This window comes from Lagopus leucura, unplaced genomic scaffold, assembly GCF_019238085.1.
Source record: "Lagopus leucura isolate 7727_CA_CO unplaced genomic scaffold, USGS_WTPT01 Super-Scaffold_741, whole genome shotgun sequence".
Lineage (NCBI taxonomy): Eukaryota > Metazoa > Chordata > Aves > Galliformes > Phasianidae > Lagopus > Lagopus leucura.
The window spans coordinates 451502-468458 of NW_024962256.1; the positions used below are offsets into that span (position 1 = coordinate 451502).

The 16957-nt window shown below is 42.3% G+C and overlaps 1 protein-coding gene across 4 annotated transcripts in view; it reads right to left on the reverse strand.

Annotated features, from left to right (window-relative positions):
- The window catches only part of NT5C2 (5'-nucleotidase, cytosolic II), a 54511-nt gene that overhangs the window by 27024 nt on the left and 10530 nt on the right, over positions 1-16957 (reverse strand). For 2 of the 4 annotated variants that reach the window (XM_042863645.1, XM_042863647.1), the window contains one exon: positions 9950-10070. In XM_042863645.1, the coding sequence (XP_042719579.1) occupies positions 9950-10070 (121 nt within the window). Of the gene's footprint in view, positions 1-829; positions 917-1652; positions 1751-9949; positions 10071-16957 lie in introns of those variants that run through there. The other 2 variants (XM_042863648.1, XM_042863649.1) reach the window with 2 other exon arrangements.

Here is a 16957-nt window from a genome sequence, read left to right on the forward strand (position 1 = left end):
AGATCTCTGAAAAACAGAGCAAGAAATTTTCACTCGTATTATTTCTATTGTGAAAAACGTTATTTTTATCTGTCATAAAATCTGCCGCTCCTCCACAAAAGAGACTCGCTTTTAATTCCATTTCTGCTGTCAATGCTTATTGCAATGAGAATCTAAGCTGCATACTTCCAGGCTCTTTTCGATCACAACATTTTAATACACTATATGCAATTTAAATTAGAGTAAATACCACAGTAAAGAAATAGGTCAGTGAACGCAACAAAAGCTTCTCTTGCTTTCTGCTCCAACTACTGCAGTAACTAAGCTGCTCATGTTTCCCCACAACTTTACAGCGCACAGCAGATCTGTAATTCAGCAGGGCTTCTCCCCACCGCCCGTTATCGGAACGCTGCGGATGAGTCTGAGCAGCACAGGCAGGAGTTCGGTGCGGGATGGAAGCTGAGCTGCTCAGCATGGAGCTCAGACAGAAATCTCTCATTCTGCTCGAGCCGTGACGCCGAGGGAAAAGTCTGTATGAGAACAGCCACGAGTCCTCCACCTGTACTTTGCTTTCAGTACATGAAAAATTTCCAAATATTTAACATCTCTAACGCTCTCAGCAGAGTAATTAAAAACCAAACTCGGCGGAGGAGGATTGGCACGGAGGGACCCGAGCAATGGAGACGGTGCGTGCAAAGCCAAGTGCTCAGATATTCTGGAAAGCTCACGGAAAGCCTGGCTGCAGGCAGGAGGCACTCAGTGCCAGCTCGCTGCCGTGCCGACCCCCAAAGCTGGTGATTTCACCGCAAACTAACACCTAACTGTCACGCTTCTATGCAAGTTGCCTTACCTCATCTCTCACTGATGTGCTCCCTGCTCAGCGCGCAGCAGTCTGATTCATCTACTCGCCTGAATCATGTTACACAAGTCCTTAAAAGCTTTCCTAGTACAGATGCAGTTTTGCTTGGATCTGATTTGACTTCAGAAGATCATTATGCCTCAACCGAGCCTTAAAGTACTGAGTATCTTCTTGGACAGTGCTATAGAAAACACATCTGTGGCTAATTTAACTAGTCACTGGATATCGTTGTTGTTCCACACAAATCCACTCGGAATAGTTTCTCTGGCAATAGCATGCTTTGCCCCTAACCTTGCACACTCTCTCTGGGAGTCACAGTTTCCTGGCACATCGCCTGCCTTTGACAATGGGGCTTGTCACCGAGGGGCCACAGAGGTTAGCGATGACTATCTTTACTGATAGATTTATGGATTACCTAAATGAGACAAAATTATAGGGGAAAAGAAAAAACACCACCCTGTAAACTCATAAAGAAAGGCCTTTTGGAAATAAAAGACGGGATCGTAAATCACTCAAATTCACTCTTGCGATGCAAAAATGCACTCTTGCTTTCGAGTAGGTGGAGCACATTACCCAAATCCACAGCTTGAATCAGTGTTTGTTTGCCTTAACATCTCGACAGCTCTGATTTAGCAGAGGCAATGCAAAATGTTATTCAGTACTAAAGAGTCTCATAGTTTGTATAATGAAGATGACTGTTCTATAGATGTTGGTGCCAGGAAGCACTATTTATTATTTAAACCCAGCACATGATTTCTGACCTAATCCCTCGCAGTTTGTTTCAAAAAGAGATATTTAAGAAGGAATAACATACCTCTGGGAACCGCTAGCAATATTTTTTGTCCAACCTGCAGAGTCCCATTTTGTTCTCTCCTTTAGGCTCAGCCCCTGGAGCATAGCTCTCCGTCCAAGCAAAATGCCCAGACCGCCCGTCCCCCTCTGGACACAGCAGGAATAGGAAGGGAAATTTAAAGAAGCTCGGGAGTCTGAAGGGAGACTCAGAATTACAACATTTGGGAACAGTTTCCCAAACGAGGACAGAAAACAAGCACTGCTGAGACAGAGCTGAAGGCACTTATAAAAAGGGCAATACGACGGTGCCTGGGAAAGATGAAAACAAGGGAGCTGTGACCCAAGAGATCGCTTCCAGTCCAGCATGCCTATGTTTAGATGATGACGACACCAAACAGACCAAAACCATGGAAAGATCTCTAAGCTTCAGACATTTTTTCATCACTTTCTTTTGGAATATTTACAAACTGAACCCTGGGACTAAATAAAACACACAGCACATGGCGATACCGATGATCTGGGAAAGTTTACTAAAGGCAACGAAAGGAACAACATCTATAAGCATATCTTTTGTTCCAAAACAGGTCTTTGGACTAAAACAAGAAATTCACTATACCGGTCCTGCCTTGGTAACAGCTGGTGAAGGCAGATCTTTCTCCGTCAACCTGTAAATATCCCCCATGACCTAGAAACTGTACGTGGCAAGGGCTGATCGTACCCTGACAGTCTGTGGGACCTGGCAGACTTCAAGGTATCCACCAACTCATTTGGCAGGGTGATTGCTTCACTCACCAGTGCTGGAGTGAAACTGAACAAATGTCACACACACACACACACACACACACACACACACAAAAAAAAAAAAAGCTATTGCACAACAAGTTCAGGAAATGAGAACACACAAATTAATTTAAACTTGGATTCATGAAGGCAGATTAAATGGTAGACTAAACAGTGGCAGAGCAATTGGAACCAATCTCATCTCGTGCAGGCCCAGGCAGATGTTCCATTCCTTTGTAGGTGCACAGTTCTAAATTCCAATAAAGGAAGATATCTCCTATGAATGCAACCCCTCTATGCACAAGGGGCTAAGTAGATAGAGGGGAGATTAGGTTGCATATTAGGATGAAGTGTTTTATGGTAAGGATGGCGAGGCACTGGCACAGGTTGTCCAGAGAGCTGGTAGTGCTCCATCCCCGTAGACACTCAAGGCCAAGCTGCAGGGGCTCTGAGCATCTGATGGAGCTGTAGGTGTCCCTGTTCACTGCAGGGGAATGGGACCGGGTGGCATTTAAAGCTCCCTTCCAACTTAAATGGTTCTATAGTTCTATGATACTTACAAAAAATTACTCCCAGAAGCAAGCCTGCTTAATTCTGGGCGTTTACTCAAAGTAGCAAATATCTGTGGTATCCTAGAAACTAAAGATAAAAGTTGAAATCAAACCACCAGGACAATTTCTGGGAAGAGCCAGATGTTGGCAGAAGCTGCAGATGCAGCCCAGCCCCATGCTTAGAGCTGACAGAGCATAGGCTCAGCTGATCTCAGTAATACTGCTCAGGTGCACAAAAAATGTAATGTCACCACAGCAGCTTAGGTGCAGGAAGAAGTGACAAGAGCTTGTAACCCTGCATATTAATAAAAGGTCTGCAGAAGGAGTCAAGAGTAAGATGAAAACTAATATCACCCAACCCTTTTAGGAAAGGACATTTTAATCTCAAGTCATTTTTCCAATTGCCAGAATTAGAATTAAATCATGCTTTCGCTTCCCCAGATTTTGGTCTCTGCCATTCAGAAAATAATTGTTTTAGCTCAGAGCACTGGAGTTAAAAATTAAGCTGATTCGAACATTCACCAGCACTGGACGATATGAGCAGCCAAATGCAGGCACCACATGACATCACCTCCTGCATCCTTATGCTGGTGCTGTTCCCAGCTCCACATCCGTCAGCAGCCAGGCATCTCCTTCACCAGGACACCACTTTTCTTTTGCCTTCACCTGTCCTTCCCTTGTGAAAAATCAAGCATCACACTTCTGATTGGAGGAATACCCTTGTAACTGTGTCAGAGATCTGCATCTCTGGTGCAGCAACTCTGGCAGGCTGGGAGCAGGTGACTGCGCCCACAACAGATCCACAGCCTTAAAAAAAAAAAAAGACTTCAGGTGCTGTTGCTGTGCTAATTTCTCTACTAATGAGCTCTTCCTCAAAGATTAAACCCTGCAGCTTGGCCACAGCAGAAGGTGCTCAGTGATGACAGTATTTATTTTTCTTTTAAGCTCTAAGAATTGTGCTGAACAAGAAAAAAACATGTTGTACGGCAAGGAAGAAGGAACTGCTGAGCACGCATAACAGGAGTCACAGAGCTGTCATATCCTCAACACTGCAATTCACAGTCCTTCGTACTTTTTGCAAGTGAACTGATCAGGGTTTTGTTACTGTTCTTGTCAATCAGTTCTGAGGTAGGAACCTAAATCCCATCTCTTCTCGAGTAACACGGGAGGAGCACAGGCGGAGAGGGAGAAATGTTTTTATTTTGTTTGTGCAAAATCTCAGAAGCACGCTGTACCCTGAGTGCAACTTGCACGTATAATATTGTGGTAATGTGACCAACAAAATAAACAAAATGCACCAGAATTACACAGCTACGGAGGAACGTTGGCAGACGGCTCCTAACTCCTGAGAGGTCTCAGATTCCTGCTTCCTCATGGTTGAGGCACTCTGTTTAATCTTCACTTTATGGACAACTTCTGTGTTTTAATAAGCAGGAAGAGTTAAAAAGAAACACAGGGGAACTAAATGGATTAGCTTTTGATAGCTTCCCACGTCCAAGTTTTTAGAAGGATAATAATGAAAAAGTGTATCACCACTGATAGAATGAGCAGATGCTCTCTCTTACTGCTTAGTCCCCAGATGTGTGCTTAGAGGAGAGGTCCCAGCATATGACATACAGCTCTGGCTGCAGGAGACTCCACCAGTAGTAGTGAGAGCTCAGATGAACCCTTCAATGTTTTCAGTGCACACATTGTGTGAGATACCTCCAGGAGGATTAGTAACACTAAGTTACACTGGATTTTCAGTTTCATTTTATTCCTTCTTCAACCAAAGAGGAACATTCAGACACATCACTATATTTGTAATTGTGTTAAGAGGGAGTGTTTGGGCCCGAGATTTATTTAGGCAGGTGAAACAGTTTCAGATAGGAGACAGAGAAAAAAAGGCAACTTGTAGTAAGATTCCCAACATAACACCCAGCAATTTCCCAAGACTAACCAACCATCCCTGCACAATTTCAGTGCCATAAAACTGAAAAATCAGATTACAGCTGGAAGTCCGATGAGGCTGTATCCAGAAACACATCCATGAGTGCTTCCCTCCAAAATCCAGCAGTGCTCAGAGGGAAGCAGACAGCCTTCACCACTTCTATTTCCATTGTTTGGATTTTCTTCCCAGGCAACAGCAAAGTGCCAAGGAGCTCACGTATGGATTCCATCCCAAAATAACACACGTCTGCTCCATGAAACTATTACAGGTCACGGGACATTTTCAACGCAATTTCTTTATTATTAATTTGGCAAGTGTTCTGCTTTCTCATAAGCCCATCCATTCCACCGCCTTAACAACCCTCTCCCCCCTCTCTCCAATGTCGAAAGCATTAAAGCAAAATAAATAGAGAGGCACACGCTGCCTGCAGCTCTACACATGCCACTGCATGAGCCCACGGAGGCTGCATAAAGACATATGAGGACAGACCGGAGCCAGCAGTGCCCACAGAGCTACGCCATTTGAAGTTACATTGGAAATATCACCCACTGCCTACTGGAACACGTCTGATGGGAAGAGGTACACAGCATTTTCAGACTAATAAGTGTTTTTTTCTCGTTTGCCACCCGGTCTGATTGATCATTGTAAAGGGACCTCATATACAGCTGACCTAATAGACAGTTTCAATCTCTTATCCTACGCTACATAACATTTCCAGCTGTTTGCAACCACCAAATCAACCCAGCGTTCACAAATTTGAACATGCTGAAACACATCTTAAATACGTCTTTAAATCTAGAAATGGAAACAATCGATTGGTAATCCTTTTGTATTTTAACAGTTTAAATTGCATAACTCACACTAACACCACAAGATGCTTTAAAAGCAAACTGGAGCATGTAGCTATAAAGAAACTCAGTTGAACGTCTGTGATCAGTCAGCAGCAGAATTAGAAATTGTGATGCCACATCCCTGAGGTAGCCAGTAAACAACTCTGTGACAAAACAAAGCTACGACAGAAACCCCACGTTCAGCATGAGAAGTCTCAAATGGTTTTGGTGCAAAACGGCAAAAGCATCCCAAAGCCTACATGTTTAACATAAACACCTATCCCAACCTTGCTGCAAAGCCAAAGCCACAGAATAAAAGTAAATGCAAATACCTGTTTCCTGGATCTTGGGAACTGTCAGTAACAAGAGTGGATGGAACACCAACTTTTTCCATTATTTGCTTTAACTAGACGCGGTTTCTATTTAAACCCCACAGAGCTATGCGAGGTAATCCAGAGGGTGCCTAGAAGTGCTCACTCCAAGTTAAAAAATAGACACTAGGGCAATTTGGTGGCTCAGAGTCAACCTAGTTCTTGGTTAATTACAATCACGTTAAATGACAGTACTCCTCCAGAACAAATGCCCTAGTGATTATCCTCTACCAGGAAAAGTCAACAAGCGCAGCACGAGGGAGGTGGCCTCACAACCACACACACGAAGGAAAAAGCACCTAGCAGCTATGCGTCCATTTTATTTCTGAATTACAATGTATGTTGCTAATAGAGCAGTGATGCAGTATCCTCTTACCAGTGACCTCTGCTAGAGAATGAATAACATCTAGCTTGTATATTAATTCATCTTTAGACCTCACCTCCAACAGGCGCCAACAGTGTTGTATAACTAGGTTTGTGGCTTACAGCAACACTACCCAACTTGTAGTCTTACTTACAGTGATCAGAAATACTCTCACAACATTAAACCACCCCTTTTCCTTCCCTATGGATTTTTTAATTGTTGATGTTGCTTATATGGCCCTCTAGCACAACAGCATAGCATGCACTTTCATATTCTCAAGCTCTGCTTGCTTCCTCAGTAACCTCAATACTCTAATTTCTCAAGATGCTATACCAATTGATTCAAACACCAAGCAAAAACCTGGAGAGGAAAGCAGCTATAAGTATTGATTTTGAGCATTCTTGCCTATGGCACGCAGACATGATTACGATATAGTCATTACACCCTGAGTCAGTATGCACTACACCAGTTAAACCAGTCTCAAATGGGATTTCTGCCAGCAACATTACACGTTGAGGATCCATCCATCAATACGATACAGTGAGAAGAGAAATACCTGAAAAAACACTCCCAGAAAGAAAAAAAATCACAGTAAAATATGAATATTAGAATGGTAACTTCAGAGCTCATTTTTGAGAAAGTTTTCTAAAAGTTTAAAGCTCAGGAGAGCATTTTTAAGGTACATTATACTGCTTGGATTGGAAAACTTCCCCCTCGCTTTTTGTTGTCTCAACATTTACAATTCAAGGATACCAAATCTGCTCTACTTCATGAGAACCAGAAAGTGAAATCAATTGGTTTAAGTATCTCCATTGATAATTAATTAAGCATGAAATAAATGAGCTGTGTTTTATTATTATTATTATTATTATTATTATTTTACATTTTACGCTTCAGAAAAGCGCTAGGAGCGGCAATCAGAAAATCCCACTGAATGACTTGAAGCCCAAATGGGCGTCCAGCACGCAGGTAAGCATAGCCCCAGCCATGCTTATATCACAGTGTGGCACCACTGCCAAATCCCGCCAGCCTTCCAGATGGGACCCATAAAATCACTGGGACAAGCTTAGGTAAATAGTCTTAAATTTGTTATTTTTATTGTGTTCCTAAATCACTTTGGATTTGCATCCTCAAGGATTTTTATTTTTTTGGCTGCTAAGATAAGAAGAAAAAGAGACAGAAAAAACAGATTCAAAGAGGCTGAAACAGAAATAAGAGAAAGGCTCAAACATTCACCATTCTTAGCCACTGGTCCTTCCTAATGCTCAACAAAGTAACCAGAGGTACATGAAAAAAAGAAATGTGAATCTCGATCCCTTCCGTTTTCTACCTCTCTTTTTTATAAAATTGAAAGCGCTACAGCAATAACCAACAGTCAAAGCAAACTGGGATCTTACTGAAACAGCTTCACATCCTAAAACAGATGGCTGTGACAAGCATACACACCCTACATCTGAACAATTAATGAAACACTAAAAAAAACAACAAAAAAAACCTAACAAACCACTCTGTCATTTAAAGCCTGCATTCATCTTTTAAGCAACAACACATCTGTTAGTATCAAGACCACAAAAACTACCAGAAATAGAAGTCTGACAACACTGCCTCTGGAATGAAGTTGTTTCAGATTCTTACAATACTGGATTATTAAAATAACTCCCATGAAACTGGTACACCAAATCCAGTAATAGCACAGATTTATACTACAGCCATGGCACTGGGTTCTCTCATTCTCTCTCAACAAAGTAACCAGGGTCCTCTAAAGAGGACAGTAATTTCAAAAAGAAAATGTGCCTCTCCTTAATGTATTTCAAATGCCATGCTTTCCATGAAAACCAGGAGAGTAGCAACATTTCTGCTCAACAAGTTTTGAACAAGACATTTCTAGGTTCAATAACTGGATATTTAAACTGTGAAAGACACCGATTTCAGACTACCTGATCCCAGCTCCTTTGAGAAACCCTCCTATATATGAGAGCATCATTCCCATTTACCGTGGGGAAATTGATTCTGGAAATACAGATTTTTTTGCATGAGTAAGGGTTAACATGAAGAGTACTTGAATGTGTGAGCTCTTGAGGACAAGTACTGCCTCCCTCGGATCTTGTACTACATTTAACAACCTGTCAGCACCTAACTATAGTAAACGTTGAGCTAAGATTTAGGAAATAAATAAGCAGGCCTTACTTTTATTTCATTTACATCAGTCTAAATCACAACTAAAGTCCTAGGTAAAATTATGACGCAAACTTGTCAATGACTTCAAGGTTATGATTTTTGCAAGGGAGCAGTACAAAATCCACCTCTTTACATGCTATACACAGTTACATTAGGACTGTTCATATCTTGACAAGCCAGCTGACACAGAGACTTAAATAATGTCAACATTTAAGACATATACCCAAACATCCTTCAGTGGAAATTGGAAAGCTTCAGAAGAACATCACAGGATCCATTACTCAGCCTTTTACATTGCAACTTACACAATCTGGCCTATCACATCGTGTTAATGCATTTTTCTCTAATTAGATTCCATTTGGAGAGTCAAAGATATCTAACACTTCTTAAGCATTTCCTCTGAAATACCACCATGTATGAATCACAAACGCAACATGGCATTTAAGCATCAGGTTGGGAAACTTGACATCTTCTTCTATTTCTGTATCAGATTTCCATCTCTCCAACTCCTGCTGAACATACTCTGATTATCATACTGCAGGACTCCTCAAATTAAACAAGCTAAAATTTGATGGTACACCACCCACAGTCAGAATACTGACAACTACTAGATACTGTTGTTTTTAATGCTGTAACAGTCCAGATATCTGATGAGGACACAGACTGCATCCATCTTATGCTCAAGGCCTTGGACCTTGGGAGCTGTGGGCTGAATACTTGGCTCAACCAAACATCCAATGTGATCTTGTGAAAACAATCTAGCCTCTGTACTTTGATTCCTAAGTGATAAAATGAGAGCAACAACATTTATTTTATTCTGCAATCTAAAAAAACAGTTTTAGGCACCTACCATAGAAAAGGAGGCCAGGAGGCCAATATGTGGAGATATGATTCTGAAACACTCAATTGCTGCCCTATTTAATTCTTCACTATTTTTATTTGTGCATTCCAGGGTCTAAGCTTATGCTCTCTCACTCTGTAGTGCAATTACTACAACATTTCTGTCACCTAGTATTTCTTGACTTCAAAGCTTCTATCCCAAAACGTAACCTGGAATCAATCTTTTGGCTACATTCAAAAAGCACACCTTCACTTGCTCCAGCACACGTATCTCATCTCTACTGTCTGTACATTCCTGCAGGCAAATACTGTGTTATATCCTAAAACATTTTCTACTAACACTTCTGGATGGGAGGTGGGAATGACCTTTCAGTTTGTAACAGCTTGTAGGAAACAACAAGAAAGGTGGAGATTACATTTAGTTTATTTCCCTCTCTCTAAGCACTTCAGCTGTGGAGGTCCAGGAAGGACTTACCGGTGATAGGCTTCCCGGCGGTACTTTTTCAGAGCATGCCCATCCATGTTTGCAGGGAGATCTGCTGCATTCTGGAGTCGGTCACTCCATGAGGTTGTCATCTTCAAATCCTTCTTTATTTCTGAAAGAGCCAAAAGAGAAAATCTTTCTTAAATTCAGGATCTGTTTCACCAACAAGTTGTCTGTTTCCTGGTGCTAAGAGATGCAATGCTACTCAGGAAGTCTTGTGAAGTACCCAGTGGTACTTTGCCTTCCTGAGCGGTCAGATGAGATAGGGAGCCAAGGCAAGAGTTGGGAGGGTTCTTCCATATGGCTAGAACTTCTAAGATATTTCTACCCACTGTGGTGAAAATGCTTTTAGAAACAAAGATCTTGTCTTCACTGCTGAAGTCACTTTTTTTTTTCCTTTTTAAATCTTAGACATCTCTTACAAATATGCATAAGCCATAACTGTTGGAAAAGTTACTCTTTACACACGAGATAAATCAGGCAAAGTAAACCCTATTAAACTCCAGCAGGACCAACATTTATGTGGTCACATTTACCACAGTAAAAATGCAGAGCCTTTTCTCTGGCTTTGTTTCTTATTTGACCTCTGGGCAAAGACAGTACTTCAGACTGACGCCAACTTAGCAGAAGAAACTGAAGGGAAGTATAAAGATTATCTTTTGTTCTCTGCAGGTCAGACCCATTATGGCAAAGCGAGAACCCACTCAAAACTATACTGTACTCATGCTGATACTCACAAACCTCCACAACCCCTCAAGAAGTGGTTGTCAAAACTAAACCTGCAGAAAGCTTCAGGAAGGCCGTGCGGTGAGGCTAGAGGGGTACACTCCCCCCTGTGGTATTCACACACTGGTGGGAGATGTGCCCCACGGGAACATCAGAAGAGGCACAACACAAAACCACAGCTCTGTGTAATTGTGCAGCCAGGCCGCAGGACTTGCCTTGTTTGCTCTTCCTTAAAAGAAACACAGCCACCCACAAGTTAGATGGGTAATGACACTGTAACCATCTCTGGACACCTTGAAAAGAAACCTGCCCTTGTTCCACCGAAGGAAAACATGATTTCAGCAAAGCAGAGAGTACAGCATGCGGTCACGTTACGACTTGAAGCCATTGTGCTTGGGTGTGCTCACTCTCCTAGAGGCAATCTGCATCATTTTTTAATTTTGATTAAAGACCAACAGCTGTGATCATCACAGCATCTGTTAGTGCATTCGCCTACTATTTGCTGGTCATAAAAATCAAACAGGAGGCAAATAGCTTGGCTGTAAAGAATGCGTTCCTCCCTCCCCCAGCATTCCCTACCCGTCTCTCAGTTACTATAAGCAACGTTTACAAACGCATCTGATGCCACATCCTAAAGGTCACCAAATTTAGGCCCTGGCAGGCAGCCACAGGGATGCATTCCTGTGCTGAGAGCTGCCTGCCACCAATTCCCCACAGCACCCCAGGGAGGAGGTCAGCGCAGCCGGAGGGACATGAACACGTCAGCCAACCACAGCTTCCACAGCAGGGCATGCAGGGAGACACAGCTTCTAAAATAGCCCAAACCCAGGCCACTAAGGGCTTATGAGCAATTACCAGCAATTTAAGTAGTGCCCAAAGGCAGTAAGGGAATGAACAGCCTGTGAGCATCAACCTGTTTCTCTTCAAAGCGGGGCAGTGTGCCCACAGCACTGCCTGCCAGGGGCTTTCTGCAGCAGCCCTGTTGGAGGAGAGGATTTAGGGAGTGCATGGCCCACACAGCGACAAGCCTCAGGATCTTGTGGGACCCCCAGACTGAAAGACACAGAAGACTTATGTCTTCAGAAGGTGGAAAATGGGCTACTCCATAAGCATTTGGGATGGTTTATATCACCACCACTGTGGTCTTACCTGGAGCTATTGTAAAGCTAGTAACCTTGAACTATGGATTCAGATCTAAAAGATATACGTGTTTAAGGCCTGTACAAGGAAAGTCAAATAGCTCTACAAAACTGCTGCATGGTTGGTTGTGAGATCTTGGTCTGCCAGCTGAATGTAAACTGTCCACCAAGATCTGAAGACTTACATCCATGGCCAAAATCAGAGCCTTTCCATTATGCTAGCTGCTTCCCACTTCATCTGCTTACCATCACTATCACATCACATTAAACAGAGATGCTGACACAGCTGCTAAGACAGGACTGTACCCAACGGCCATCCATGCCGGACATCTGATAGCTCCCCAACAGCATCCTACAAAGAATCCTAAAGCCCAGATGGTAGAAGACCATTAGCAGGTTACCTTTGTCAGTGGTCTTTCTAAAATGAGGAGTTGGTGAAGAAGTATGAGCTCCCGTGTGAAACCCTGTTCCATGCAGGGGAGATCAGACAGAATCATACCGAGTGCCAGGATTCAAAAATCCAAGCCTTGAGGAAGCCACAAAAATCCGAGTTTCCACAGTTAAGCAAGAAAGACATGGATTATTTTAATGTTCCAGCAGTTATTTTTCTGTAGCTGTGATGAATAGAGTTCAAAGGGAGGACAAGGTCTGTAGACAGAGGCAATATCTTTTATTAGACCAACTGGTATGGCTGGAAAAAATAGACAAGCTCTTGGGCATACAAGCTTGTCTAAATTTTCAAAGTCTATCAGTTACTCTAATAAAAGACATTACTTCTGCCCTCAGGCATTGCTGATTTATTTATTAAAATTGTTGTTTCAATGTCCACAAAGCGTAAAATAAAAAAAATATATTGCTGAAGTTTTGCATTACATAAACTCAAAGGCACTCCTACAGCTCAGCAGGCTGCACTACCGCTCTGATGATAGCTTACAGCTCTGAAATAAAACTCCAATCACTTACAAATTACATTGTGATGCCTCTTCACCACCTAGAAACTCCACTCACACAGCAAGTTTTACTGACTTGAATGAAATTGTTCCAGTGCTCCAAGGTACCAAAATCAGCCTACCTGAGTGGGTAAGAGGCATGGGACCTGATCCCTGAATACAAATATTCCTCTTTGCAGTGGTGCCAAATACAGGGAGAAAAATAAGGGGTGAATCACTCCATACACTCGTAAGCCACAGGAATAAACATCTAAGAGAGCAGGCAGCCTGCCAGGCAAGATCCTAAACTCCAAATAACTGAAATACGATGCATCTTTCTTTAGTTACAGATCTATTTTTGAAATCAATAATCTGTAAATAGCTTCACATAAAAATAGAAATCTTTACATAGATGAAGCATGTTAGAACACCTCCCTGTAATTTATTGCTAACATGCTCCTTGCTGTTGCAGTCTTAATTAAACACCTGATAGCATTTAAGGTGCAGGGTTCATTTTGAAAAAGTATTTTAAAACCCACGTCAGTGCTTTGGCACAGAGCTACTATCCATTACACATGCTTTTCTCCAAAAACCATGAGATTTTTTAACATATATTTTGTAAGAAATTAATTTGCTTCTTTTTTAAGGGACCTCAGCTGATTTTAAGAATCACAGATTCTTATTGAATCTTACTGAATTTTAAGAATCACAGATAGTGTATTTCTTTCAAATACCCCTACAGGTTAAATAACATGCACAGAGGCATTGCCCTTCAAGGAGTTTCACGAGTTAATTTCCTCATCTTTTTTGGCCGATGGTTAGAAATTTCTGCACCTCATAATACCTGATGTGTTTGGGTTAAATATACCACTTGTATTTTTTTTCTTAGCTTGTTTTCAACACTTGGATGATGCAATGCCAAATCAGAGGCATACACACCAAAATGTAGGGATAAATAAAATAGAAGCGACGAGTCAACTCTTTCCAGGATCCTGTCCAAGAGCTTATGGAGCAGAAAACAAACTCACAGCAAACCAATCCCAAGGCACCGATTTGCCTTGACAGGATTACATCTGTCCTTTTCTCACACATGCTGCTTTAGGAATCCTTGGTATCTTGTCAGCACGACCCACACGCATACATGCACGTGGGCAAAGAGAGCAGGGACATCAGTGATCACAGCTAAGGTTTGGTACATAAAAGCTCTGGCCGGAGGCATACACAGAGCTCCTGGTGCCTTGCCGAGCCTACAAGAGGTTCCTGACCCGTGGCTGCAAGGCTGCTCCATCCCAGGTGACCTGGGGATCTCAGCAAGGGGGGAGTTAATGGTTCTGAGAAAGGGGAAAAGGAAAGAAGGATTGAGGTTGGTTCAGTCAAAGCACAGTTCAAATTTCAGGCTCAGGTCATAGCACAGCCTCACAAATTGAGAATGAGAAGGGAAAGGCACTTGCCTGCTGAGAGGTCTTTCCGTGTCACTGTGGTTCAGAATGAGCAGCTTGTTTGCCAGGAGCATCCTTCTCCCTCCACTGTGCACAGAATTAACTCACATCTACGTCAAGCTTAGGCTATGCACTTTGGACAACTAGTATCAGAGGAGATGAAGCCCACTCAGGCTAGCACCATATCCCCTGCTCCTCGAGCATCTGACAACTCGGGATGGAGAGCCTGCAGGAAGTGGCCCGGATTCCATAATCCCAAGTGGCACCTCCTGCTTCACCATGAGGGCAGAGCCTCGTGCCTGCCATCCCAGAGCTCTCTGCAAACTCTCTTCCACTGTAAACACATTTAGGGACAGCCGAAGGTGCTTTCACCATATCAGCTACGGATAGCAGGGCATAGAGAACAGCCCTCAGACTTTCCACAAGCTCCAGCTCAGGGTGTCACAAACACACTGAAGCCCTGGAGGTGTTCAAGGCCAGGCTAGATGGGGCCCTGGGCCCTGATCTGATGCCTGATGCAGTGGCTGGCAACCCTACTTGTGACAGGGGGTTGGAACTAGATGATATTCGAGGTTCCTTCCAACCCAACCATTCTATCATTCTGTGTTGTAGCTTCTGACACACCTCAGGGCTGCCAGGAAGCAAAGCAACAAAGAATTTCTAGAAACTGAAGTGCCAACTAAGGAGAAAAAAATCCAGCGGGTGGCATTTCTGAAACCCAGGGGAACTATTCATGTGAGTTCAATTCTGAAATCTCTACTCACACTCCGCTTAGGAAGAACAATACAGAGAAATGGGTGGAGATAAGGGAGGACTCCCCAGTACGTATTGTAATGCTCCTGATAACTCAGAACTAGCTGGTCCCAGATGTACAGAAGTCAGAATGATCACAGCACCCAGAAGTATCAACAAACCAAACTGGAGAAGAGGACAAACAGCTCATTTACCTCCTACCAGTACAAAACAAAATAAAAGAAAAAATAATCTTGTGGGAAACTAATCTGCAGTTTGGTGGAGGTCTCACTTTGGGAGAGCTAAGGACAACGAAAAGTTTTTAAAGTATAATACAGAAAAGAAAAATTTACTAAGGGAGCAGATTTACTACGGACCAGAGAACAGGAATAATGTAAAAGGGGTAGAATTCTTCAGGAAATACCTCTAGTAGCGTATTAAAAAAGGATGGCAGTGCATTAAACTCTTAATAATAACTAAGACTCATTAACTTTGCAACCAAAGAGCATTTTAAACAGTACACAACAGAGACATATTTTACAGCAGACTGATACAGTCTCCCAAGGAATTCTAAAAGAATTAGCCAAATACATTTTAGGCCGTGTTAGCTTTACCTGACACCTAACCTATGAAATGTAGTGAAAAGGGCAATTCTTTGATTCATGTAGAATTAGAAGACAGAAGTACAGTCAGTCTAGGTCAGGCCATCAATAACATTACGTATTTAGTTCAGATTCTTGAGGACTGGGAATTCTCTTACCCACACACAGCAAAGGTCCCAGAGCTGCAGGCCTGTGCACGGATGACATGGATGCTGAATGATGCTCCACTCCTCTGACCAGCAGCCCTATACACCAGCTCTGGCTGTGAGTTCGCACAGCTCCTTCCTGTCCGGACAGCTTGAGGACAATTGAACCCACCCTGTGTGCTACTGTCAGCATTTCAGCTTACAGCCAAAGGCAAACCACATTCAAAAGGTGTTTCCAAATGGTGTCGCTTTTAGAAGATTAGCATGCGTTAGACTTGAAATATCTGGCAACGCTGAAAAGCCCACAGTCTCTAAGCAGTGATGTTTGTAAGCAATATGAACCAGAAAATACACTTTTTATTTTTCTGTTTGTGTCTGTAGTTAAGTTATTCATTTGAAGAATGTAATGCGTACGTGCATCTTTGACATTGTAACTTCGGGTCATGATGGCAGGAAAGGACAAGATAGGTTCTTCCTATTTGAATTCTAAATTACTTCTGAAACAAACCTCAAAGTTTACTCAAGTTTAACTGTACTTGAGATAGGCTTTCAGAATGGTAACTGTAAGGGCATGACAGGGTACTAAAGAGGTAGAGATCTGCTGTTAAGAACCTATTAATAATAAATACAGATGCACTCACTTGTGGTTTATTAAAAAACCTATTGTATCCCATTAGGTTCATAATGCAGCCTTGCTCCATGGATTGCACTGATCTTCCCATCCCTAGCTTTCCCTTTCAGATACCACCTCCAAGTTTTCCCTCGGCAGGATATGTTTCCCCTGTGCTCTAACGCAGAACTGACTTCAATGATGCTGCGTTTCCAAGAGAGCTTTTAGAGAAACTGGAAAAGCATTTACAGTTGCACATTTACCTGACTACAGTCTGACTGATAGATGACAGTATTTCATGGGTTATTTCTCAATGGGAAATGTATAAGAAGGCAGAATGCTGCTTGTGTGGCTTGTTAAAGGATTTAATTTAATTCCAGGCTGAATTTTATCATTAATCTACATGTTAAAGTAAAGGCTATGTAACAATGAAATACAATATATCTAACAAACCCGTGTCTTATTTTACAGGAGTATTTTTATCAGACTATTTCTAGTGACAATCATCTCCACAGGGTGCCTGTGCCATGCTTAGAGCCTCAGTAATAATCCAGTAAGCAAAAATGTATTAGAAGCAGTAAAAAATGTAGAACAGATAAATTGGGAAGTTTTTTAGGGTTACCATCCATTTCTAACCAAGCAGTTCTGCTCATTCAGGGACTTCAAAGAGCAAGAG